This window comes from Tasmannia lanceolata, unplaced genomic scaffold (assembly GCF_043159265.1).
Source record: "Tasmannia lanceolata isolate RefF3 unplaced genomic scaffold, GAP_Taslan_0.1 ptg000019l, whole genome shotgun sequence".
Classification (NCBI taxonomy): Eukaryota; Viridiplantae; Streptophyta; class Magnoliopsida; order Canellales; family Winteraceae; genus Tasmannia; species Tasmannia lanceolata.
Window position 1 is genome coordinate 13,803,761 of NW_027518696.1, and position 27,818 is coordinate 13,831,578.

At 39.6% G+C, this 27,818-nt stretch overlaps 1 protein-coding gene across 1 annotated transcript; it reads left to right on the forward strand.

Moving 5' to 3' along the window:
• Nucleotides 1–534: 534 nt before the first annotated feature.
• On the forward strand, nt 535–27,818 carry LOC143852204 (glycoside hydrolase family 2 protein). Its single transcript, XM_077361583.1, has 11 exons — nt 535–1,085; nt 1,726–1,864; nt 9,409–9,636; nt 14,882–14,940; nt 19,210–19,258; nt 20,061–20,291; nt 22,393–22,562; nt 22,664–22,868; nt 25,755–26,429; nt 26,520–26,747; nt 26,843–27,818. Exons 1-11 carry the CDS (start codon nt 940–942, stop codon nt 27,644–27,646), a joined length of 2,934 nt encoding a protein of 977 aa, XP_077217698.1. The 5' UTR covers nt 535–939; the 3' UTR covers nt 27,647–27,818.

Genomic DNA, 27,818 nt, shown 5'->3' on the forward strand with positions numbered 1-27,818 from the left:
AGAGAATGGAAGGTGGCGAGAATATTAGGAGGGAGATTTGCGAGTTGTGTTTGGTTGCGCGAGGAAATTAGCGGAAGATGTCGGCTGCATTATCAAAATATAGGTGGAAGAGAGAGAGAGAGAGAGAGAGAAAGAAAAAGAATAAGACAAGAATTTCTCCTAATTCCCCTAACAAAATTTTCCATTTTGGTGAAAAAAGGGGAGAAGATTATTGGGGGGGGGGGGGGCAACATCTCCGCCACCGTAGCCGCCGCCTAGGATAAAAACCAATAATGATGTCTAGAAGTTGTCTAGTGGTCAAAGGTATAAATGACAACCACACATGCTCTGGGGAGATTTCATGCATTTGAAACTCCTACAGTCCCCCCAAAACAAGCAACCAAACAGAGCATATGGCTTACACCATATAAAATCTCAATCGCCCGAGATATCAACGGTCAAATGAACAGCTTAGATCAACCAAAAGTGGGACCCAATATGACATGTATTACAATGAGGACACTCGCTTAACAAATTAACATGAGTTTTGCTAGAGGTTATACCTCTCTGCAAAAGTCATGGATATAGTGCCAAAAAGCTGACACTAAAATGGTGAAGATAATCCTTAATCAAATGGATTACGCTTCTAACAAATACAAAGAGGGGTTCTGGATCAACGCGGGTTTGTCAGGAAGAGATTGCTGGAATTGGGATTACATCCACCGACACTCACAAAACAACAAATATTCATCTTTTACCTCTCATTTGGAAACTCCGTCCCCAATTGTAAAAAACAGAGATCAATGACAAATCTTTTGTTGGGATTCTAAACTCATTCGATTTATGAACTCTTAAATCTCAGTAAATAAAACCCATCTCCCCAAATTTCACTATTTGATTGGGAAGAGACTAAAACCCTCTCTATAGTCTGTTCTATGAAACCCTAAAAAAAAAATAAAAATGGAGAATATTGGGAAGATGAAGCTTGATTCAGGATGGCTAGCTGCGAGATCTACAGAAATTGACCTGACCGGGGTTCAGCTCACCACTACAAACCCTCCCACGGGGCCTATTTCTCCTTGGATGGAAGCTCAGGTTCCTGGAACGTAAGCATAATCACCACTCTTCTGTTTCCTATTTCTGAATTATTTACCTTATTATGCCTAATGTAGTGCATTTTTTGTTAGGAACCTGAATCGGGTTCGTAACGAAATTGATCTTCTTTGAGGGAAGATCAGTTTCTTGACCCAATTCGAGTGAAGGGTCCGTCCTCCTTTGTGCTTAAAGACACAATTTCTGGGTTGATTTCTTTTTCATTGATTTTATTTGATTTAAGATCAAATTAGTGAATTAGAGAGAAAAGGATATTTTCTCTCTAATGCAATGGGATGAGCAATCTCTTCGTTGAAATTGATTATAAGGATTAGTGTTATTAGGCAATGTTGCATAACATAAAACTGTTTGTTTGTCACTCCAAATTAATGAAGTAACATAATGTACATGCAAATCAACATTCTCGATCCAAATACTGTGCATGTAGTGTGTATGGTGGTGCGATAAATTTTATACTCCCCACTTGATATCAGCTTCATTTGGTTTTTGGAAATGCTTCATCATGCTTGGATCATGTGATAAACTAGAATGTGAATAAAATAGTTAGACATGTAAATTCTATTATTTCTATTAGACATTTCACATGGCATCCATTCTTTTATTTGTTTGAACTTATTCTGTTTTGATCTGCAGTGTTTTAGGAACCCTGTTACTGAACAAGCTGGTGCCAGATCCTTTCTATGGACTGGAGAATGATGCAATTATAGATATTGCCGATTCGGGGAGGGAGTACTACACATTTTGGTTTTTCACAACTTTTCAATGTACAATGGTATGGAGCACTGCTACTGAGCTAAATTTCGTCTCTGAATTTCATTTTGCTTACAGATTGGGTGACATATATTATCTTCTCATACAAGAGTTGTTTGAAAGATTTCCCTAGAAAACTGCAAACCTTTGATCGTAGCCAGTTTTTTTTCCTTCATATTTCTCCCCTCGATTCATGATAATCATCCACCTTTAAAAAAGTTCAATTACCAATGAAAACAAGAGAAGAATGAAAAAAGAACTATGAACCCTCTTCTTTGTACTTGGGCCCAATAGAAGGACTAAGCAACAAGTAGTAACAAGTACCTTATCTTCGTTTGTGAAGCATTGTATCTTGTACAATTGAGGGCTTTTCTTTTTTCTATTACAATTTGTCCACTATGTCCTTTGAAATGATATTTACGTCAGATCCTCCATCGCTAATAAGATAACACAATTTTCCTCTTGAGATATGTTGGAATATGTAACTTGCCTAAGGGCATTTAGGACTTTGTACATTCCTTTATGTTTTAGTATAAAGATATGAGTCAGGGGGAGATAACCCTAACTCATTTATTTTCTCTGTCTAAACTTTTGGCTAACATGGTATCAGAGCCTTAGGGTTTTCTGATTCCTAGGGTTCTCTATCAGCCTCCATCTTCTCCGCCACCCCCCACCCCTCTCGCTGCGAAACCCAACTCCGGGCCAAGTTTCATCCGAGGCAGACCGGCACGCTGTCTTTTTCCTCCCGAGAAGGAGTCGTTCTCTTCGAGCCGAAGGCACCAGGCCCTCCCTCCCTCCCGCCCGCCACGTTTCTCCTCCCATGCGCATAGCTCCTGGTCCTGTACCCCCGCGCAGCAACCCCCCACACATTCCAGGGCTGTGTTCCGCCTCGCATCAGAATTCTTTTTTTCCAGCCCCCAATTCCTAGGTTTGTTGGTAAGCCTCACACCCCAATTTTTTCAACCCACATCATTTTTCTTTCTCTTCCTTTCATCCCTTGGTAAACCCTACCACTCTTTTCTCCCTGTTATTATGTGTTAGATCTTCATCTCTTACCCTACTTTGATTCTAGTTTGTCTTTGCGGCTCCCCTCTGTACCTCATGGCTTCTCTCTTGTCAAGCTTCGTCGATGCCTGTCATTCTTGGAGCCGCGTCTAGCTTTCTTGGCGTATCCTAGTTTGCCCACCTATTCTGTTATCTCCTGTTATTCGTCTTGGTTTGGATTGTCTGTTTCTTTCTTGCTTGTTGTTATGGAGGAGGTGCTTGACAATCCTTCCACAGGAGTGGCTCCTGGTGTTCGTCCGACACCCTCTTTGGCGTCTTCTTCGTCATCATCTCTCTCTGTGGATGGATCATTCCCACATATCACTACTGGTAAATTGGATGGGGCAGACTACGTTACTTGGAAAGCAGCCGTCGAGAAGTATCTTATTGCCCGTGGGAAAGCCACGTCATTCGTCGTGATCCTCCTCCTACGACGGATCCCACCTTTGATCGATGGGAACAGGAGGATGCTCTTGTTTGTACCCTTCTGTGGCAGAGTATGGCCCCTCACATCTCTGGGCCCTTGATGCTTCTGCCTACGGCGAAACGGATCTGGGATCAGGTTACTCTTCTTTACTCTGGCGTGGCAAACATTAGTCGGATCTGTTCTACCTATTATGAGTGGGTGCGTTTCCGCCGTGGTGATCTTCCTCTTGCCACCCATTACAGCCAATTCGTTGGCCTCTGTCAGCAGCTTGATGTTTACATGCCGCTTACCACGGATCTCACAGAGGCTGCCCGTCAGAGGGATCAGATCCGTGTTGTGCAGTACCTTGAGAGTTTGGGTCCAGAGTACATGCATCTTCGCCAGCAGATTATCGGTTCTGGCGCTATTCCTTCCCTTACTGAGGTTTACTCCCGTGTCCAGCAGTGCTCTCCTGGTGATCCAGTGATATCTGCTCCTATTGATGGTTCTGCTCTCGCGACCTATGATGGCAGTACTCTCCCGCCTCGTGGTGGAGCCTCCTCTGGTCGTGGCCGTGGCTGTGCCGGCCGTGGTGGTGGTCGTTCTGGTGGTGGCCGTGGCCGTTCTTTTTGCACTCACTGTTAGCGTGAGGGACATTATATTGACCATTGCTATACCCTGCATCCCGAGCTCCGTCAGGCACGCTCGGCTCACATGGGTGCTACTACTGCTTCGGCTTCAGATTGCGCTCCCTCTGCTTCTGTTCGTGCACCAGCTGATTCCACCTATACATTATCCCGTGCCGATTATGAGGAGTTCCAGTGTCTGCGGCTCAGTTCTCGTCCTCCCTCTGCAGGTTTCGCCCAGCCAGGTAGTTCACCCACCACCCTTCTATCTAGCTCAGGGTCATGGATCATTGACTCTGGCTCATCCAATCACCTGACTGGTAACTCTTCTCAGCTTCATTCTTTTTGCTCTTTCTCGTCTCCCTCTCAGTCTATCACCCTTGCTGATGGGTCCACTACACCTATCACTGGTGTTGGTCATATCTCCCCTCATCCTGCTCTTACCTTATCTTCTGTTTTATGTGTACCAAAATCACCATTTAGTTTACTTTCAGTTAGCCAAATTACTAAATCTCTTCACTGTTCTGTCTCATTTTTCCCATCTTACTGTTTGTTTCAGGATCTCTTGACTGGGAAGATGATTGGAACGGGTTGTGAGGTAGATGGACTCTATCGTCTTAACTGCCGGCCACCTATTGTCTTACATAGCTCTGTGGATACATTTCAGTGGCATTGTCGCCTGGGCATCCTTCACTTCAGCGGCTGCAACAGACTTCTCTCGTTCCCGGACCTTTTCTAGTTTTCAGTGCGAGTCCTGTGAACTCGGGAAGCACCGTCGTGTGTCGTTTCCGTCCCGGATCATTAGTCGAGTGTCTAGTCCATTTGAATTAGTCCATTCTGATGTATGGGGACCCTCTAGGTTCGCATCTAGTACTGGCTTTCGGTATTTTATTGTGTTTATTGATGACTTCTCACGCATGATCTGCTTATATTTACTGAAGAGTCGATCCGACGTGTTCTTTGCTTTTCACACATTTCATTCTGAAATTAAGGATCAATATAATTGCAAGAAAAAATTAGCCTTCACTCACTTGAAATAAGCCTTTGGAAATAGTTCTTGACTTCTTGTAGTGGTAAGTTGAATGTATGCCTTCCCTTTGCTCCAAAATAGACTTGGATTGAGTTGAAGAAGAGGGTAGACTTGTAGGAAATTTAGTAGAATAGATATTGTAAGTGAAAGTAGAGAAAGAATGAGAGAAAGAAAGAGAATCACTTATGTGAAGGTGAAGGATAAGAAGATAGGGAAAAGGCTATTTCTAGAGTTTTTAATTGATTGTGCATTTAAAATGACTAAAATACCCTTCTCAACAGCTATAAACGGTCACATTTTGAGGTTAAAATGGTCAAAAACCAAAAAGAGCCGTTCCAGGGGCATTGTCGTAAATTCTGTAAAATCCAGTCAAACTAGCCGTTATTTTGAATTTCGGACGAAATTCAAAATTTCGTCCATTTCGTCCGAAATCTAGAATTTCGGTTTGGACGAAATTTAGAATTTCGGTCAATTTCGAACGATTTCGTTTCATTTTCGTTCCGAAAACGAAATGTTTCGTCCGTTTCGGACGAAACGAAACGAAATTTGTAACTATGGGTGACACAGATTCTCAAGTATTTGAAAGGGGCTCCAGGGAAGGGATTGATGTTCAAAAGACATGGCCATATGAAAGTTGAAGGCTTCTCTGATGCAGATTGGGCTGGATCCCCAGCAGATAGACGGTCCATCACTGGGTATTGTACATTTGTAGGTGGAAATCTTGTTTCATGGAAGAGTAAGAAGCAGGATGTTATAGCTAAGTCCAGTGCAGAGGCTGAATACAGGGCAATGGCACAGACAAGCACGTAACTTATTTGGCTACGTTCACTTCTTTCTGAAATTGGCTTCATTTCATCTTCTCCTTCGCAGCTTTATTGCGACAACAAAGCTGCAATATACATTGCCAACAATCCAGTCTTCCATGAGTGCACCAAGCATATTGAAGTGGATTGTTATTTTATCCGTCAAAGAATCCAGAAAAGAGAGATTTGCACTGTGTTTACTCGGTCAGGGGACCAATTAGCTGATATGTTTACAAAGTCCTTAAATAAGTCAAAATTGAGTGACATATGTAACAAGCTAAGAATGTATGATATCTACATTCCAGCTTGAGGAGGAGTGTTGGAATATGTAACTTGCCTAAGGGCATTTAGGACTTTGTACATTCCTTTATGTTTTAGTATAAAGATATGAGTCAAGGGGAGATAACCCTAACTCATTTATTTTCTCTGTCTAAACTTTCGGCTAACAAGATACACCTTGTTCAGAAGATGCTAGATCGTCGTCATGCTTCTTCATTGATGATCCTTGGAGGTGATAAGATTATAAAACTCTCCACTTTGATCTTTAGTAAAAGAATCATTTGATATGAGATCCCCAAGGGAGAAACTTCGACATGAAGTTTATTATGGAATTCGGGTGTACTACCTTTATTCCTGATTCTCGATTCTGTTCTTGTGCTCTAACAAAACGATTCCCATGAGAACTTCATCCTTGATCTTGGCCATCGTGATCTTGACCTTGAACTTTTCATGCCAGAGCGCCACGTCGGTGAAAAGGTTGATGTTGGTGTGTCCTTCATTATTCAACTCTATTAGTACCATCTTTGCGGTTTCTCTTTCACGTGGTGAATCCGCAACTGCCGTGAGTCTATCTAGCCTTTGTGATAACCTTTGAAAAATTTGCTTCAATTGTTAAAGCCTTTCATGTGGATCAATAGCTTTTCATGATGGTTTCACGAATCATCAAATGATTTCCCAAAACCCAAAAGGCAAATTTCGGAACTATTCATCGACCACCTAAAAAGTACGTTAAAACTTCATATTTATAGTCCCAAAACACATCCTAGAGAAATCTTAAACCTTGGTATGATAGCAATTACGGCACCTAGATCAACTTAAATAAACCCTGACTTATATTTTAGAGTAGTCTAAAAGAAAAATAGGAAGCATATTATACGTTGGTGTCATAAAAATACTGTCCATATTTTCTCTGCATAGAGCAACCAAAACCTACTTTTACTTTCCCCCAAAATTAAACAAATCTCACTAAAATTCTAAAATAAAAATTATAATCATGTTGACAATTTTTTTGTGATGGAGGAGACCTGTGGGGTCCCCTCTATGGATGTTAGCATGACATTCCGGACACTTCCTAGACATTTGATAAACTATTTGCAAAATGATTTACGGCAATCCATCAATCCATAAACATATCATTTGTGAATGCCACTACATCACACACTAGATAAGGTACAATTCTTATACTAGTTTACACTGATGCTATCATTATCAACAGAGTGGAAAATTGATAAGCTAATAGGTGGACTTGTGGAAAATTGACATGAAGGACTTCGGAGAACTTTACTACTTTCTTGGTATTGAGGTGGACAAAACAAAGAAAGGGATGACTAGGCAGTGGACCCTGATGCTATGAGAAGGCTAGCAGACAAGACCGAGAAAAGGTGGTAGATCCCTAGATGTTTAGAAGTATGGTTGGTTCACTTTAATACTCGACCTTGACACGACCTGATATGATCTATTCAGTGAATCAAGTGTGAATTTATTCATGATCCAAGACAAGATTACTCATAAATTGCCTAGAAAATCATGATATACCTTTAAGGAACATTGAATCCTTTATTATATGGTCCGGGTCAAAAGAAAGAAGTTAGGTGGATTTCATATGCTGACTTTGCAGTGCACCCTTATGCTAGGAGATATTTACAAAGAATTGTGTGTATTGAACAACTTTCTAGTTTCGTTGAGGAATAAAAACCAAGACATAGTTGCAAGATCTAGTGCTAGAGCAGACTATAGAGTATAGAGTCATGACCTCTACTACTGCCGAGATACTTGGTTAAGGAAACTACTCCAAAAGATCATTAAAAAAACGCAACTTCTCCAAGAGATACTAGGCTTCCAAGAGGGCATGCAAAACTATCCTGTAATTACCATTCTGCAATTTAATTATCGCAAAACCCAGTGTTTCATGCTCGAATAAAACACAGAAATTGACTTTCATTTTATCAGAGCAAGAATAGAAACTGGTGAGATAGCTCCACTCTTCGTTCGAAGTAAAGACCAGGTAGCAGACAACTTCACTAAAGATCTCATGAGTGATCATCATATCCATCTACCTAACAAGATGACCATGTTTAGGGCATAGTACAACTTGAGGTGGAGTGTAAAAAATTACACATAATTCACACAATTTCAGTATGTTGCGTACATATGCATGTTATAGTGTGTTATGTCATGAATGGAATTCTTGTAATTTAAGTATCTTAGATCTTTTTATAAGCAAGTGATTATGGCCGTAAATCCTGATGTAATAGAATACAATTCAAGCCGCATGAATTGTGAGGGTTCTTTCTTCCTCTTTTCTAGGAAAATATTCCTCCTCCTCTCTCACTCACATAATATTCCAAGAACTTTTACATTATCTCCTTTTGTATAGCTGTTTTCTTATCATTTAAAAAAAAACTGTTTTCTTATTGCAAAATTTCTTAACCATTTTTTTTGAATGGTAATTCTTAATTGTTTGTTCACAAGAAAAATAACACTAAAGGGAAAAGGGAAACAAGTAAACATTCAATGATCCAAATTCCATTTGGGTAGGGTACTCACAGTGTTTTGAGATCTGTGCTAGTGCTTTATTAATTAAATTAATGGAGATGATATTTTCACCCCCCTCTGCAGTACGCATTCGCAACCCCCCCCCCCCCCCCCCCCCCCCTAACGTGAACTGTGGGCAACTTTAATGCTTTTTGATGTCAAATCACATTAAAAGGGGGCGAATGCGTACTGCAGGGGGGTGAAAATATCATCGCCCTTAAATTAATTGTTACCAACTTAAGAATGTGCATTTTTTTTTGTTGTATATTGAAGCTGGTATCCTATCCAGTTTCAGGGATGGGTTAATCATACTCCTTGCTCACTAGAATTTGAGAATAATTTCAAGACATGCATATAATTTTAAGTACCAAATTTCAAATTGGATTACTGATCCGCGAGAAATCCTGGAGAATAGTTCCATTGGAAATTCTTTCTTTTGACATGTATGAGTAGTAACTACAAGCAGTCTGTAATGCCTCCGGTTCTTAACTCGTGCATGATCTTCCTATTTGATGATATGCATTTGATTAGTAACTTTATTTTGTAGTCAGGGAATCAGCATTTAGATAGATTAATCGCACTCCATGCTCCCATGAATTTTGAGAATAATTTCAAGATGTACATATAATTTTATGTACCAAATTTCAAAATGGCTTACTGATCCACAAGAAATTATCTGGAAAACAGGTCCATTGGAAATTCCTTCTTTTGACATGTATGTGTACTGAGTACTGACTACTAGCGGCTTGTTATGCCTCCTGTTCTTAACTCTCTAGCACTTAATTCCAGTGCATGATCTTCCTATTTAATGATGTGCATTTGATTAGTAACTTTCTTTTGTAGTCAGGGAATCAGCATGTAGATTTGAATTTCCGTGCAATTAATTACTCTGCGGAGGTGTACTTGAATGGGCACAAAAAGGTCCTTCCTAAGGGGATGTTTAGAAGACATTCTCTTGATGTTACTGATCTTATGCATCCTGATGGACGGAACTTTCTAGCCGTTCTTGTTCATCCACCAGATAATCCTGGACGAATTCCTCTTGAGGGGGGCCAAGGTGGTGATCACGAGGTACCCATACTTCCCCAGCACTTGGTGATTAAGTTTCATTCCTTATATAAATGATGGAAGATTGGAAGGTCAATTTTGATCCTTGTTAGAAGTATACACAAAAAGTGCGTGTGTGCATGAACTATGGATCTACAAAGTAAGCAATTGTTGATTAAGCAGCATGAAAATATGGAGTCTCGATTTATAAGATGAATAATTTGAAAATCAAAGTTTACATGTAATAGAACTTCTAATACTTGAGGTCATTGGAGTCTTAAAGAGTTGGCTGAGTTGTTGAAATTGGTAATAAACAATGAAAAGATATAAAATTGTGAAAACTATAAAATAGATACTCAGAAGGAAGGGCCAAGGGCCTATTTTGCTTGAACTTAAGATTAGATCAAATTATATTACTTTTTTTTTGAATGGTAACAGAATTCATTAAAAGAAGACTGAGAAGGTCCCCCTTACAGTACAAAGACACACATACAAGCCACGAAAGATAGTTACAACCCCGCAATATTCAATTAGGGCGGAAGAAAATCAAAGAGCTCTAAAACCTGCTTCGAAACTCCATCTTTTGCCAACTTATCTGCCATAGCGTTAGTAGATCTTCTCACATGCTGGTATAATACCGTAAGCCCTTCTGAGAGATCTTTTATCTCATCAAAGAAATGAAGAAATCTCCACGGAGGATTCACAGGGCCCCTAAGCCATCTTATAACATTAAGCGAGTCACCCTCTACAATGCAACTGCCTAATCTATCACTTTCCATACTCAGAATGCCTTAGTGAACTGCTCTTACCTCTGCTTCACTCGAATCTGCTGTTCCGATTGGACCAGAAAAAGCCTTAATGACCTCACCGGCACAGTCTCTCAGGACGCCACCGCCCAGCAGGGCCAGGATTACCCAAGCTGGAGCCATCGAAATTTAATTTTACTAGCCCCTTAGGGGGAGGGCGCCAGACCTGAGTAGTTACATTAATATTCTCCTTACTATTACATACTACTCCCCATCCCTCCCACAGATCAAAGGCCGAAACAAATTGAAAAAGCGGAAGAGCCCGAGCCCAAGAGATAGTTAGTGCAATGGCCTTGATGAATAGGAAATAAGAAGATTTAGCTTTACCTTCGAATACTCTATTATTCCTTTCAATCCACAGAACCCATAATATGGCCATCATGCAAATAATTCTTTAAGAGAGGAGGGAAAAACCCAATTCATTCCAAACCTTTCCAGAATCCTTCCCCATACCTCACGAGCTACTTTGCAGTGGATGAAGATATGATCTACCGACTCCCCTGATTCGATACACAGAGCACAATGGTCGATAATCAGCATATTCCTCTTTCTCAGAAAGTCCACCGTTTGGATCATGTTGCCTAACGCTGACCAGCCAAAGAAACAAACTCTTGGAGGAGCCTTTATTTTCCACACCCTTGCTGCCAATGGACTTTCCTCGTAAGACATCAAACTATTATAGAAAGACTTGACTGAAAAGCATCCAGACGAATTTAAAACCCAAAGCCGTCTATCCACCCCTGTTAAGCTGATGTAATTCTGATCAAGGACCTGAAAGAAATTGAGCACCGAAGGCAATTCTCTATCAAAGAAATTCCTCCTAAAGAGAGGTTTCCAAATAACTTTACCAGCTATTCTCTCATAACAATCTTTCACTAATGCTGACTTATCATCAGCAACTAAAAATAGGTCAGGGAATAAAACTTTTAAGGGGGAACTAGAGTACCACCGCATGGACCAAAAGGAGATCCTGTCGCCAGAATACACTCTGTATCTAACACCTCGATCAAAATTGGAGTTTAGACAGAGAATATCCCTCCAGATTGTCACCCTAGGTTTGCACAAGCTATTCAGAGAGACCCAGTTACCTGGAGCAACACCATATTTCCCTGATATTACTTTAGCCCATAGTCTCGCTTTTTCCTCCCCAAACCTCCACATCCATTTTCCCATTAAGGCTTGATTAACCTGCTTGATCCTTCTGATACCGAGGCCTCCTCCTTGGACTGGCTTGCAGATATTTTCCCAACTAACTAAAGCCAAAGACCTCTTCTTCTCCGATCCCCCCACAGAAATCTTCTCTAAATCTGTTCAATACGCTTTACAACATTCACAGGACATTTAAATAACGATAACTGATAAATGGGAATATTGGCCAAAACTGCCTTAATCAAGGTTAATCTTCCTCCTTTAGAGACCAAATTCCTCTTCCAAGTATCTAGTCTTCTTTCGATTCTTTCCACAATGGGATCCCATGCACATTTGTGAGGTCGACCCATCCCCAAAGGCAATCCCAAATAAGATGAAGGCAGACTTTCCATTGAACAACCCATGATATTGGCTAGACTAGATGCTTCTGCCTCATCGATATTCATAGCATGCCTCATCGATATTCATAGCATACAATCTTGATTTAGAGAAGTTTGATCTGAGCCCAGTTATTAATTCATAACAACGGAGAATCGCCTTAAGGTTGAGAATCTTTGAGGCCTGGGGGAGCTAAAAAGTAAAGTATCATCCGCAAATTGTAAATGCGATACCTCAATCCCATTCTGGCTGCATTTAACCCCTGAGACCAGACCCTCCGATCTTCCTTTCAACAACAGCACGCTCAAGGCTTCAGCTACAATTACAAATAGAAAGGGAGAGAGAGGATCCCCTTGGCGCAAGCCTCGTGAAGATTTGAAAAAACCTTTTGAAGGGCCATTAATAAGAATGGAAAAACAGGCTGAAGATAAACAGCTTCTAACCCACCCCCGCCACTTCACACCGAAACCCATCCTTTCAAAAAAATAATCTAAACAGTGCCAATCCACTATGTCATACACTTTTTCCATGTCCAGCTTACAAATAACACCTTGCTCACCTGATTTTGCCATCCAATCCACCATTTCATTTGCCACCAGCGAGCAATCCAAAATTTGTCTCTGGCTAACAAAGGCACACTGATTCTCGGAGAAGATAAAGGGAAGGACCATCTTAATTCGGTCCGCCAATACTTTTAACAACACCTTATAAAGGCAACCGACCAGACTAATAGGCCTGAAATCAGAGACTTTCACCGCTCCTTTAACTTTTGGCATGAGAGCAATAAAGGTGGCGCCAGTTCCTCTGTCCAACTCCATGCCAGCATAAAATTCTTGAAAAAATGACATTATATCTCCCTTCACATACTCCCAACAAACCTGGAAGAAGGCGAGGCAGAATCCATCCGGCCTCGGAGCTTTGTCACGATTCATCGAGAAGACCCCTTTCTCCACCTCCTCCTCCGAAAATGGCCTTTCCAACACCGAGTTATAATTAGCATCAAGAGATTTAAAAGCCACCTCGTCCAGCCTAGGCCTGACTATATTTTCCGTTGAATATAACGATCTGTAGTAGTCCACAATTTCCTTGGTAATCGCATCTTTGCTAAAAGATAAGGATCCCTTAACCTCCAATGCTTCGATTCTATTATTTCGCCTCCTTGCACTGGCCATATTATGAAAGTAAGCGGTGTTTTTATCTCCTTCTTTTAACCAATTTACTCTGGACTTCTGCCTCCACGATATTTCTTCCTGTAGGAGAAGGCCTTTGTGTTCCTCTTTGACTTTTTCCAGTTCATTCAAATCGTCCTCTGAAGCTAACCTTTCCTCATCAGCCAAAGAAATGACCCTGATTCGATTTTGTAACCATAATTTTCTCTCATGGATTGCCTCTAATTTGTGGGAATTCCACTCTTTGAGCCTTTTTTTAACAAATCTGAGTTTCTCCCCTATAATAAAATCAGCCGCCCCTTGAACCTTGTATGATGCCCACCATCCCCTCATCATCTCGTCCATTTTTTGGATTTCTAACCACGCTAAATCGAATCTGAAAGGGGAGGGCTCCCATGAATCCAATCTTGGATCCAACAAAAGCGGGTAATGATCATAAACGGAATGAACGAGCGCCTTCTGACACACTTCCGGGAACATAGAAATCCAAACAGGGCAAAACAAAAAACGATCTAATCGACTTTTTCTGGAATTTCTGGACCAAGGGAATTTAGCCCCCTTTAGCGAAATATCAATCAATTCATTCTCAGCAATGAAATCTGAGAAATCAATCATATTTTGAGAAGTTCTGCGACACCCCAGCCTTTTTTCGACCCTTCTGATTTCATTAAAATCTCCCCCCAAACACCAAGGATTGACCCATTTACTTCTAATCATAGTAAGTTCCTCCCACAGCTGGCGCTTCACTATCCTGTCTGTTGGACCATAAATTCCTGAGAAAGTAACCACATCCGCGTCTCCCACCTTTCTGAGAACTATTGAAACGGAATACTGGCCTACCCAAGAATCTTGGATCTCCCATTTTGATTGATCCCACATGACTAATATACCTCCTGCTGCTCCAACTGCATCCAGAGATAACCACTCCCAATTCGCATTGCCGCCTAAACTCATGACTAGAGCTCTGTTGACTACCCCCATCTTTGTTTCTTGGATACAAACTAAAACCAGCTTATTAATTTTTACTATTTCTTTAACCTGAGCCTTTTTTTCTAAAGACCCCAAACCATTTACATTCCATGATATTATCTTCATGGGAAACCAGACGACCGCGGTGCACTTCCCCTAGGGCAATTTCTTCTATTACCCCTCACATTACGAACAGCTTGCTTTCTGGCGGTAGAGTTACCATAATTCACATCCGATGTTAGTTTTGTTAGCTCTCGTAACAACTTCCTGACGCCTTCAACACTTGAAGGATTTGAAAAATTCCGATGATCCATTTGTTTAAATATCGAACTGCAACTTGCGCTTGACCTTTTTTTTTTTTTTTTGAATGGTTGCACTTGACCAATTTTGCAGCTATCTATAGGGACTGTCATTCTTGAGAGTGGTATTCAATTTAATTAGATCCTATTGAACATAATTTTTTCTATTAATGGAGACAAAATTTGAAAACATCACCATGGACCTAACTAATTCCATATGGGATGGAGCAAGGGCTGCTGTCAACCCCTCAATGAGCCTCCCTGAGGTATCTGGATCCTGTGGGACTGTGATCCTATTGCCAGGTTGTGGCCATGAAATAAATGGTCACAATCACAATATGTGTGCCACATGTGTGGTCGTCCTTGCTCATCATGATGCTGACTATCACCATAGTTGAACTCTCTGCTAAACTTTCAAACATTGTATAAATAGAGAAATGAGATATGAATTTGTATTGTCGATTTGAGTGCTGACAACTTTTTATATTTCTCATGTTAGATTGGACGGGATGTTGCTGCTCAATATGTGGAAGGTTGGGATTGGATGGCTCCGATAAGGTAATCGTTTTGCCCGTCTCATGAACAACTGATTGCATGTATTTTTCGTTTCTTGTCAATTATTACTTCCATTCAATTATCCTAAATTGTTCTCGGCAGTGGGCACATATATGCAAACACGTGAGAGTATAATGCCTATTAACATTTGGAACAAAATTGTGTTTTCTTTTGGATGGGGACTTTCCTTCGATGCCAATGTGATTGAATATTTGTACGTGAGTTTGATTCATCATGAGATCTGCTCCCTAAACCTTACCAATAGAGGGTAAGGTCTGTGAAGAGAGCCAGTGTTATTCTTAAATAGATGGTGGCTTAAAATGTTTATACTTGGGAGCGTCCTAGGGATGTACCAATAGTTTGTTCATTTTCAACCGTAGTCCATGTATGTAATTAGCTGCAGGTAAAGGTAAATCATTATAGTTTTTATATTGAGCTTTATTGAATGATTGAGTTTATCATTATGTACCAATATGACTTTATTGAGTTTATCATTCCTAGATTGCTATTTTGAGTTTTCCCTTATCTTCTAGACCAATTTGCTAACATAACAGATCGAATGCCCTCTTAAGATTCTAATATGCAAATCCATACCCCTGTTTCTCATGTTGTTTTTTACCCTTGGGCCTTGATTTACCAATTGCTGTAAGGATGAGAAAGAGATCTTGTACTAACTCTCCTATTGCTCTTTCTCTTTATAGAGATTTGGTTTCAGCTATTTTCCCAAAAAAAGGTTAGAAAAAAAGAGAGAAATCAAGATGGAAGGTAGTGTCAATTATAATATTCAACACACCCCCTCCCTCTCATCTCACACGTTGTATGAGTCATGGCCTTATACTCAGCTTCAACACTAGATCTGACTTCAAAATTCTGTTTCTTGTCGTCCACATTACCAAGTTACTTCCTAAATACATATAAAACCCAAAAGTAGGCCTTCAGTCATTGTCTCTCAAACTTGGTCATCATTAGAAAATCTAAGAATGTCCAATCTGTCAGAAAGTCTTTACATAAAACATTTAGCTGGAACACCTTTTAGATATCTCAAAATTCTGTAAACCACATCCAATGTGGTTTTCTTAGAGACTGCATGAACTGAATAACCTCTCGAACTACAAATGTTCTATCAGACCGATTGACAATCAACTAGATCAACTTGACTTCCGATCTTTTTCTTTGTCCTTGATCACTACATAGTTCACCTTGATCAGCCTCAGCTTTGCATTAGGATACATCAGCTTGTCAATGGGTTTAGTTCCCAATATACATGTCTCCTCCAACAGGTCAGTTACATACTTTCTTTGAGAGAGGCTAACCACCTTCTTTGGATCCGGCCACTTCAATACCTAAAATGTTAATGGAGGTCGGGTACGGATCAAGGTGTTCATCAATGGAAACGGTGGCCGACTGGTTTAAAGTGTGAGCAAATGGTATGATAAGTAGGAAAACAAGAATGTTTGATCTCGCTTGTTTTGATAAAAGAAGAAATTTTCAAGAGATCAAGTTGGTTGTTTCAGGGATTGGGAACAAGGTAGTAAGAAGGAAACATAGATGCCAAACAAGAGGGTGAAGGTGATGAATTTGGCGACAAGGAATGGGTCAACATATAACTGAAATTTTGTGTGTCAAGGGGTTGCAATCTATGAAGCACGGGTACGGGTACGGGGTGCGGGTACGACACGACACGGGTACGTGGGTACGTGATTTTTCAAAAAAATCGGGTGCGGGTACGTTCGGGTACGCCGAATATAATAATATATTTTAATATTTTATTATATATTTATAAAAATTAAAATAAATAAATAATTGGAGAGCAATCAAATAACAATAACATCACCAAAATGGAAAATTCTAATATTACTCTTCATTTCATAAGTGATTAAGTTTCATATTTCATAACATGAGGCATCAATACATCATTCATTTGAAAAAAAGTCTGTCGCCAGTGTGTTGACCAGTGCCTGACAAGATAAATAATTTTTAGAGACCAAATTATGAGATTTTTTTTACCGGACTTTTGGGATTTAATAATGTTTGGACATGATAGATTTTATGAATTTTTAAAATTTGAAAAATACCCCACCGTTTGGAAGTTAAGAATGTTAAAATTTTGACCCGACCCTTATTCTGCGAATTTTGTACTAGAACAGGAGAGTTGACTTTTTTTCCTTTTAGATTTGGGTCTTGAAACTATTTTTAATAAATCCAAATGGGGGGTATTCCGTTATTTACATGTAAATCTTAAGTAAATGGACAATAAAATAGTAAAGACATTTACTTAAATGGTTTACATGTAAATACTAAGTACATGGAAGGAAATACTAAGTGCAGGGAAGGAGAGAGAGGAAGCAGGAAGGGTTTACAAACCAGTAGGAGAAGCAGGACGTGTCGGGTACGCGTGGGTGCGCACCCCTAACGCACCCGCTACAAGAAAAGGGGTTTTTATTTTTCTAATTATGGGGGTACGTACCCAGGGCGTACCCGAACGTACCCGCACCCAATACGTGTCGGGTACGGGTACGGGAGGCCCGGGAGAGTACCCGTGCTTTCTAGGTTGCAATATTAGGAGAACAATGGAGTTAGTTGTGGTGAGATATCTGATTAGAGTTGGCAAAGTCCGTGGATTGAGAATAGCGGCTATGACCGGTTGCTCGTGGAGGTGCGGAAGCAGCAATCTTCGGTTGGCGTCCCAAGTATGGAACAACGAAAACTGGATGGAATGGAAAATGCGGTTTCAACTCCTACAATGACAGAAAGTAGAACGGCAGCAGTTTGCTGTCCTAGTGGACGGAAACTAGCGAAGAATTCAGACGACGGCAACTTGGTCTTGCTTGGAAAGCAAGCAAGAAGGGGAGAAAACAGGGAGAAATGATGTCCTTGGTTTGCTGGTTTTGCGTGGAGAGAAACTACTGGTTTGAAGGTGCTGAACTCATTGAATAAGAGTTGAAGCACGAGTTGTTTGAGGCAGTGTTTACTGAACTTGCTGGACAGCAACCCAAAGGAAAATGGCTACTCGTGTGGGTTTGACCAAGGAGATGATCAGACCTTCTTTAATCAAATTTAACTTTGCATCAAACAAGGTGGAAACGGTGAGGAGAAGGCCCAAGCAGAAATGTTCAGTTTTATGTAGTTTGCAGTCTTCAATAGATCTATGTCATACAAAGTAAAAGGATAACAGGTTATTTTTAGTTTACATTATAGGAAGGGTCCCCATGATAATTGGCTCCTAGTGACAAATAATGTAATCCGTGAACTTTATATTTGTATAAACAACCTCCACAAAAATTCTTCCCTCTTTTTTTTTTTCTTTTCTCCTCTCTTTTTCCATCCTCTTCTTCCATGCAAAGTGCATATGTTATTAAAAGCTCAACACTAGTGTTGCCATTAGGGCCACACTTATTATGGGCCTCAACCTAGTTTGTCCCGAATAATAAATAGAAACATAACAAAGTAATGTAAAATGTCTAAATAAGCTTTTCTAACTCTTAGCATATGCAACAATGATTTGCTTATGTTGTCTCTCTAGATGTTTAGAATGGCATGTGCGTCTCTCTCTCTCTCTCTCTCTCTCTCTCTATATATATATATATATATATATATATATATATATATATATATATAAGAAAACGGTTCGTGAGCTTGAGCTCATATAGCTTATATGAGCTTGAGTGGCCAAACACATGTTTTTGTGGTGATCCAAACCATTCATTTGCAAGGCCCCATCATAGATAGGGTGTGTACCAAAAATCAAGTCCATTGGATCATCCTAACCCCTCCAAAAGTGGAGGGCAAAAATGGGTAGATTTGTCGATAAACAGTGTCTATCCATCCCCCCCCCCCCCCCCCCCCCTTTTGGATGGGTTAGGATGATCCTATGGACCTGATTTTTGGTACACACCCTATCTATGTAAAGTCCTTCCAAATGAATGCTTTAGATCACCCCAAAAAAATGGGGGACCCATGTTTTTGTGGCACTCTAGATCATATAAGCTATATGAGCTGTGTCTCTAGTCGGTCGACTAAAGAACCTTCTCTAGTCCGCCGACCAAAAACACAGTGGGCCACATTGTTTGGATAATCCAACACATTCATTTGATGGGTATCCCCACCCCATGTCTTTTAAAATTTATCCTTACATAAGTTCTCCTGAATCTTATTTTACTTCCATTCCATTTTCTTGTGCGCTACTTTGAAATGTGAATTTTGTCTTTAGATCAAATGAATGAAAACCATAGTCCCATATTCCCAACCATTTCATTTATCTTTTTGTTACAGGGATAGGAACACCGGTATTTGGGATGAAGTATCAATTTCTATAACAGGGGTAAGAAGTTTTTCATAATGCCTGATTTCATTGGTTACATTTAACACAATTGTTTTTTTTTTCTTTGTTATTCTATGTCATAAGTTATATATCTATTTGGAAAACTAATCAGCTCCAAGTGCAACTTGTCTTTTATATCAAAATGCACTAATGTGTCTAGATAAGCAACTAGACAATTAATTCAAGGTCAGAAACTTTCATTTTTTGAGTTCTTGGCTCCTCTAAATTGTCTTTGCCCATTTGTTTTGTACTTTTCTTTTGAATAGTAGGGAAAGACTTCAGACATATATCTAGTATTTTTCAATGAAAAGGGCAGCCCAGTGCACGAGGATCCCGCCATTGCGGGGTCTGGGGAGGGCTAGATGTACGCAGCCTTACCACTGCTTTGCAGATAGGCTGTTTCCGTGACTCGAACCCATGACCACCAGGTCACAATGGAGCAACCTTACCATTGCGCCAAGGCTCACCCTCTATCTAGTATTTTTCAATGTTTTATTTTATTTTTTAAGGTTTTTTTAGTGAAAATTATATTATACTCGATCTGTTTCCTTCTATTTCATTGCCATTGATAGTATCTACTTTCTTATGAGTTTGTGTTCTGCATTTTCATTACTAGTCCAAGTTGTTGTATTTGCAGAACAAAATTTTCCTCTGAATGATGGAATGATTAATGCAGTATTTTTTTTAAAGATAAAAAGACCCTCTCTTTCGTTCTCAAAAAAATAAAATAAAATAATTCAGTATTATTTAGCAAACTATTGTGATAAATGTTATCATATATTTATCCGTTGTATGATTGCAGCCTGTAAAGATTGTTGACCCTCATTTCGTCTCATCATTCTTCGACAACTTAAGGAGGGTATATCTGCACACTACTACCGAGTTGGAAAATAAAAGTTCCTGGCTCGCTGAGTGTTCTTTGAATCTCCAAGTGACAACAGAACTCGAGGGAAGCATTTGTTTGGTTGAGCATCTTCAAACCCAAAAAGTTTCAATTCCTCCTGGAACACGTGTTCAATATACTTTTCCTCAAGTGAGTAGTATTTCTCTTAGTTCGTTTTAGTGGAAAAAATTGTTTTTTCTATATATGTTTCAAGATTCCCCTATATCTGTACTTAATTCAACAGTGTCTATAACTATTGCTTCTTTGGCTGGAAATATTACTTTACCAATATGTATTACATTTAAGGATGTTTTGTTTAAAACATCAAGTAACAGAATCTTAATGTATACTATCTGTGTAGTTGACAGCAACTTGGCCTTTTATATCGAACCTAGTATGATATATGTCACGTCCCAAAAATTTTGTCACATTGGTACAAGTCTCAGGGTGTGACATCACGAGGTTATGCACTTAGAGATATCAATAATTTCTTACTGTATTTCATTATTCACCATTATTAGAGTGCAAAATTGGAAGCCAATTAAATTATCTGAACAATGAGGTCTAAAATAAACAAAGCCCAAAGGGCTACGATATACAATACTCACTGTTGTCTACCATTTAAAAAAAATAAAAAAAATCTCACTGTTGTCTAAATTTCCAAAGTTTCAACACAAGATGTCTCACTCTGCAAGCACACTGCTAAACTCCGGTTCACTCTATCTTATAACAAAAGGAGAGCAATCTCTGCTCCATGTATCAAACTGTAGTCAATTCAACCTGAAGAATAACATATAAAAGGAATGAGCTACAACAGCTCAGTAAGTAAACAAGTCGTAGTCCATTGACTGTAGAATAGATAATTGAGAGTAAATTTTATGCATGTAGAAATAGTAATTAATTCTGTCCAGAAGCCTATACCATGAATAATGTTTACTTGATTTAAATCATTCAACTTCAACTGTGTTTCTTGAAAGAATTTTCTCAAAGGTTAACACCCTTTGTTTTTCTTTTGGTCAATAAAATATACCTTAAAATAACTGGACTCACGTATAGAGATCCGGGCTATTTATACTAGACCCAACGGTGGCCAACCAAATGTTTTCCTCCATGCCACGGAACGGTCTTCGTGACATGCTCTCATATTTACTGGTAGATCAATTTAGGCCAGCTCGAAGCTACCAGAGAGGGGAGCTCCCCCAAAGGTATGCCTAAATGACTAGCTCAAAGTTGACCGGAACAGTAAAAAGTTCTGAAGGTCGCTCACATATCCACTGATAGATCAAATATTTTGTTTTCAGCCTTCTTTGCAGCCGTCAACCAGTTTATTACTTTCTTCTTACTAATATAGTTTCCACTTAAGAAAGAAGGAAAAAAAGAGAGATATATCGAAATTTGACTTATCGCGTCGCCGTTATTTTCATAAACTTTCATCTCTTGTTTAGGAATATAAATGAAAAGGAGAAAAAATTGTAAACATGTAAAATGAATTAATTCATCAACCATTAAAAAAAAGGAATTAATTCATCACTAGTATCAGCAAAAAATTACGTCGTTGCCCAATTTAATACATATAAAGACTTAGACAAGACGTAAACACTGTTATCCTATAACGTTAATGTTTTTATATAAGTTCTAATGGATTTATATGAAAGATGTGTTTAGATAATTAGAAGTATATTTATGTTAAATAAGCAGCACATGATAATGCCGAAAACCAAGTTTTCCTTGGGACCTTGTCTATGTACATTTGGCTTGCTTATCTGTGGATGCGATGAGCCTTGTGACATAGCAGCTAGTACTTTGATGGGATAGCCGCTAGTACTTTGATGGGATATTCTCCAGAATTTGGTTTTGACCACATGTTTCCCAGCACACAAGAGCTTGTGTTTTCAGCATGAGATTTCTAGTAGTGTGAATATGATCTATAGTCAACCTTATGAACAATTCAAAATAGCAATATTACAATAGGTACCTCAATGAATAGTTACCAGGAAACTCTTTTCCTGTAACAAAAAGTTAACTTTTTCGCTTCCCCTTTGCTCAAATCTTTCAGGCATTTAGGTAATGCTGTGACAAATGTCGTAAAATGAGGCTTTCAAGCATCATTTTGTTGTGTCGTTTCTTACATTTGTTTATCAATTGGCAACCATGCTTATAATGTACCGTATCACAATTTAGTGCTTGAACTAATCTATTTCCGGTATGAATACTCTAGTGGTAGTTCTAATAGAAGATAAGGTGTTGCCAGCTTTTTTTCTACAAGCCCAATTTGTGGTGGCCAAACGGCATGGGCAAACAATCCCTCTACAACATTGGTATCACAGTTGATGTAAAGGGATATGGAGAATCCAATTCGGAGAGCCAATACTTTGGATTCCGCAAGATTGAGAGCACCATAGATAGTGTTACTGGTGGAAGGTATGATTTCTCTTCCAAATTTTAGATATGACTAAAAATGGAATTTCTTCATTTTCTTGATCTTTATAAAATTTTCCAACCTACACTACACCAATTTGCAGACTGTTCAAGGTAAATGGGGAACCTGTTTTCATCCGCGGAGGTAATTGGATATTGTCAGATGGTTTATTGCGACTTTCGAAGAAACGTTACCAGACGGACATCAAGTTTCATGCAGATATGAACTTTAACATGATTCGCTGTTGGGGTGGGGGATTGGCCGAAAGGCCGGAATTCTATCATTATTGTGATGTTTATGGGTTGCTGGTAATCTTCTGTAACTATTCTTCTCATGTTTTATAATTGTTATTATTACACACAAATCCCTGAATCTGCATTTTTGATAAATAAAAAAGTTTGCATCTAATTAGAGATTTGTCTGAGGGCAAACTGGTGATGAATTTCTTCCAGTGACGCTTAACAGTTACTGAAAATTATACTAGTATTTGTGCAAGGAAGTGTTATATGTTAGTTGATGCTGATAGTAACATGTAATATTTTTTTTTCTTGGGTTGTGCCTCTGGGATTGGAAAAGCAATTAGAGTAGAAAACAAGCAGCCAAGTGTTGGAAAAGCTATTACCTGTCTGTACACTCGATTTCCAGTTCCACGTGCTCCATAAGAAGATCTAATCATGGACTTTGTGTTGGGATTTCTGTGAACTCAACACGGAGTAGATTCTATATTTGTGGATTTTAGATCGACTTTCAAAGATGGTACGCTTCCTACCATGCCGAAAGAATGAAGATGCTTACCCGTTGCTCAAATCTTCTTCATAGAAGTTGTACACCTTCATGGACTTCCAAAGATTATCATGTCATATCTGGATGTGAAGTTTATGAGCGATTTTGGAGGATACTAGGGAAGACGATAAGAAACAAGATTCGATATTCGAGTGCCTACAACCCACAAACAGACTGTCAAACAGAGATAGTGAATAGAAGCCTTGGAAACCTTTTTGTAGTATTGATACAAATTAAAAAACTCAGTGGGACTTAGCCTTCCCCATTTCGATTTAGCCTACAATCCTGTTAAATCGGATTACTAATAAGGAATCATTTGAGATGGTTAATGAAAGAAGCCCAAACCACTACAAGTCACTCATAGTGAAGATGCCATTGCTTTTATCGAGCACATCCATGACATCCACTCAAATGTATCAAAAGATTGAGGTGAGCAACAAGAAGTATCATTAGGCAGCTAATCAACATCGGAGATTCCATGTTTTCGACAGCTGATCAATGTTCAGGAGGACTGATGCACAAATGTCAGCAAGTGTCTCAATAACTCTCTAGACATATATGAACCAAGGAAGGAAAGGCTTGATAAATTTGGGCCTAAAGGGAGTCGAAGTGCTGATATCAGCATGGCATCAGCTGGACACCTGCTGGCATCAGCGGTGGACCCAACCACAGCAAATTGATCAGAGATTTGAGGAGACTTGTCATTTGTCCTGCATGCCCAGATTTTTGGGAAGTTGGGTTGTAGGGGGGACTTCTACAACAAATATTAGGCAAGTTTGGATTGAATTAGGTTTCCCCCGGGTTTGGGGAACCCGGGCGGGCATAGGGGGTCTATGTTGTGATTCGGATGGCGCCGTGTTATGGGCCTATTCGGGTCCCTATTGGAGTGTGCAATGCTAGTGAGGCGGAAGTTAGAGCAACATATCAGGGAATTAAACGCCTCAATAGAGATATTCTTGATGGTATTATTGTGAAAGGAGATTCACAAAATGTGGTTAGATGGCTGAGAGGTTTAGCTGTTCCTCCATGGAGATTTTCCTCTTTCTTTGATGAAATTTCATATTTGACTTTGGGGTCTTCCATTGTATACAGTCATGTGAGGAGATCTGCTAATAGTGAAGCAGACTCCTTAGCCAGGTCTGGGGTTGATCGGGCAGGTTTAGAGTGGTTTGATTACTTACCTCCTTGAAGAATTTGTATTTGCTTTTTTTTCTTTTTCTCTCTATTGTAATTCGGATGGTCTATCTCGGTCCATTCCTTTATTAATGATATTTTTCACCATTTAAAAAAAAAGCATTTAGTGTTGGGATTTGCTAGCGTCCATTGCAAAAGGCATTTCGCAGATGTTCTGTTGCATGTGAGGACAGCCACACAGGCTCACTTTTCAGCAGATTTTGTCTTCATTCACGAGGTGGCTGGTCTCACATGCGACAGACCATCTGCGAAATGCCTTTTGCAATGGATGCTAGCAAATTCCTTAGCAGTTTAGATAGGATTTTAGAGAGTTTTAGTTGGGAAAGACCTGTAATATCAGGGTTTCCCGTTGCTGTATTGCATTTGGGCACTGGAGAGCTTAACTTTTCATGTTTAGTTAGGACTAGATTTTTCTCTCTAAGGGGAGGGATGGCCTCCCCACACGAATTTCTATGAATTTATTCTTTTTGCTTGATTTTCCAATTTGACTATTCTTTTCAAGTTGCTGAGATTTCAGAACTTGAAGAAATTTGTGCTGCTTGTTCCTCCAGTTCGTGTACTCTTTCTACGCTCTCTTCTTCATTTGCTGCTTCTCTTAAATTATTTTTACAGCAGGGAGGTGAGTGTAAATTAGTTTTGCAACCTATTTGCATGACAATGCATCTCCTTTGTACTATCACAAATTCTTTTCAAAAGAAAAGAAGAAATCACAATCCATCTACTTCGTACGATCACTGAACATCGATTTATTTGTCCTTAGCCAGAATGTCGTAATAATGTTATTCATGTCATACTAGGTTAGCTCTATATTGCTCTTTCTTAGCTCGTTGTCACTTCTATTATATAGTTTAATAGATTAAACTACGAGATTGGAAGCTATGGTTAGAAAAATATTGTAAATCTTGTAGTGGAAATGTATCCCTATAACTTAGGTTTCAATGAGTATCCGTATCGACAAAAGCATAACACATCCTAGCCATACGTGTATCCTAAGACTTAGGGGTTTAGGTGATCTGCATAACCATGCTCGTATCCGGCTGTCCATGCCCATTCACGTATCCGGCTAACATAGCAGCTCGGTTAAAATATTGAGCTGATGAATTTTGGATATTGACGTTTTTTCGTTTTTTTCCTCTTTTTTTTTCATTTTTAATGGTGGGTATTTATTTTATACCTGAGCTGAACTGCTTTTTGATAACAGACGCATCTGTTTACAGGTGTGGCAAGAGTTCTGGATAACAGGAGATTGTGATGGACGAGGGGTACCAGTATCAAATCCAAATGGACCGTTGGACCATGACCTTTTCCTGCTGTGTGCAAGGGACACTATCAAGCTCCTAAGAAATCATCCGAGTCTTGCTCTTTGGGTTGGCGGCAATGAACAAACTCCCCCGGATGACATTAACACTGCCCTGAAAAATGACCTGAAGCTGCATCCACTTTTCCAATGCCACGAAAAAGCACACAAATCACTTAATGATCTAAACAGCGTTTCCGATGATCCCGATCCCAGTCAGTATCTTGATGGTACGCGTGTTTACATCCAAGGATCCATGTGGGATGGCTTTGCAAATGGGAAAGGGGACTTTACAGATGGGCCCTACGAAATCCAGAATCCAGAAGACTTCTTCAAGGACACTTTCTACAGTTATGGTTTCAACCCAGAGGTTGGCTCTGTGGGAATGCCTGTTGCTGCTACTATTAGAGCAACAATGCCTCAAGAAGGATGGCAGCTTCCATTGTTTAAAACAACGTCAGATGACTACATACAAGAAATCCCAAACCCCATATGGGATTACCATAAATACATACCATATTCAAAGCCAGGAAAGGTTCATGACCAGATTGCACTCTATGGGTCCCCAAAAGACCTTGATGACTTCTGTGAGAAGGTTAAATGGACACTACCTTTTCTTACTCATGTTTAATTTTTATGACCTTCTCCTGGTTCTCATTTGACTTTTGTCCAATTATCAACTCAGGCACAACTTGTTAACTATATTCAGTATAGAGCTCTCCTAGAGGGCTGGACTTCTCGCATGTGGACTAAATATACGGGTGTTCTAATTTGGAAGACTCAGAATCCTTGGACGGGTCTTCGGGGCCAGTTCTATGATCATCTCCATGATCAAACGGCAGGTTTCTATGGCTGCCGCTGTGCTGCAGAACCAATTCATGTCCAGCTCAATCTAGCAACATTTTTTGTTGAGGTAAAATTGGTAAATTTCAGTTAATTATAACTATGTCAAGTTTTCAATTCTGTGTTCCAAAGATTGTTCATGGCTTTTACTTTTCTCCCTATCAGGTAGTAAATACAACCTCGAATGTGCTGTCTGATGTAGCAGTAGAAACTTCCATTTGGGATCTAGATGGAACATGTCCATACTATAATGTTACCGACAAGATGTCCGTCCCACCCAAAAAAGTTATAAAAATCAGTGAAATGAAATACCCAAAGTCGAAGAATGCTAGCCCAGTCTATTTCCTTCTACTCAAGCTTTTCACTACATCAGATTCCAGCATTCTATCACGAAACTTCTACTGGTTGCATTTGCAAGGGAACGACTACAAGCTGTTGGAGCCATACCGGACAAAGAATGTTCCGCTAAAAATAACATCCAAAGTGATGATCCAAGGTTCCACCTACAAAATGCAAATGCATGTGCAAAACTTGTCCAAGAATCAGAGTTCCCAGTCCAGGATTTTACGGTACAAACATCATATAGTTGATAAATGTGACAGTAATGACTATGATATTGATTCAGTGGATTCAACAGAAGGAAAGGCTGTAGAAATGCAGGATGTTGGTCTTCTAAGGAGGATTTTCAGAGGATTTTCGAGAGGGGATATTGGTTTGAGGGTGGTTGAGACAAATGGAACCGACCCGGGAGTTGCATTTTTCCTCCACTTCTCTGTCCATGCTGCAAAGAAAGACCATGAAGTAGGGGAAGACACAAGAATTCTCCCAATCCACTATTCTGATAACTATTTCTCACTGGTTCCAGGCGAGACGATGCCGATCAATATTTCATTCGAGGTACCTCCGGGAGTCACACCACGCATCACACTTCGTGGGTGGAATTACCATGGTAACCATTCTATCTATTGATTCTATAATGGTTCGTCTTTATAGAGAGCATCTTCTATCGTAAGTTGTCATGTATGAAGTGTATTCAGTTTCGTACGTTTAATCACTCTTTCTGATGCAGTTGAATAATCGAACTCGTCCCATGCTTTGTAGTCAATGACAAATCACACGTTGTTGGTGGTTTTCGCCTGCA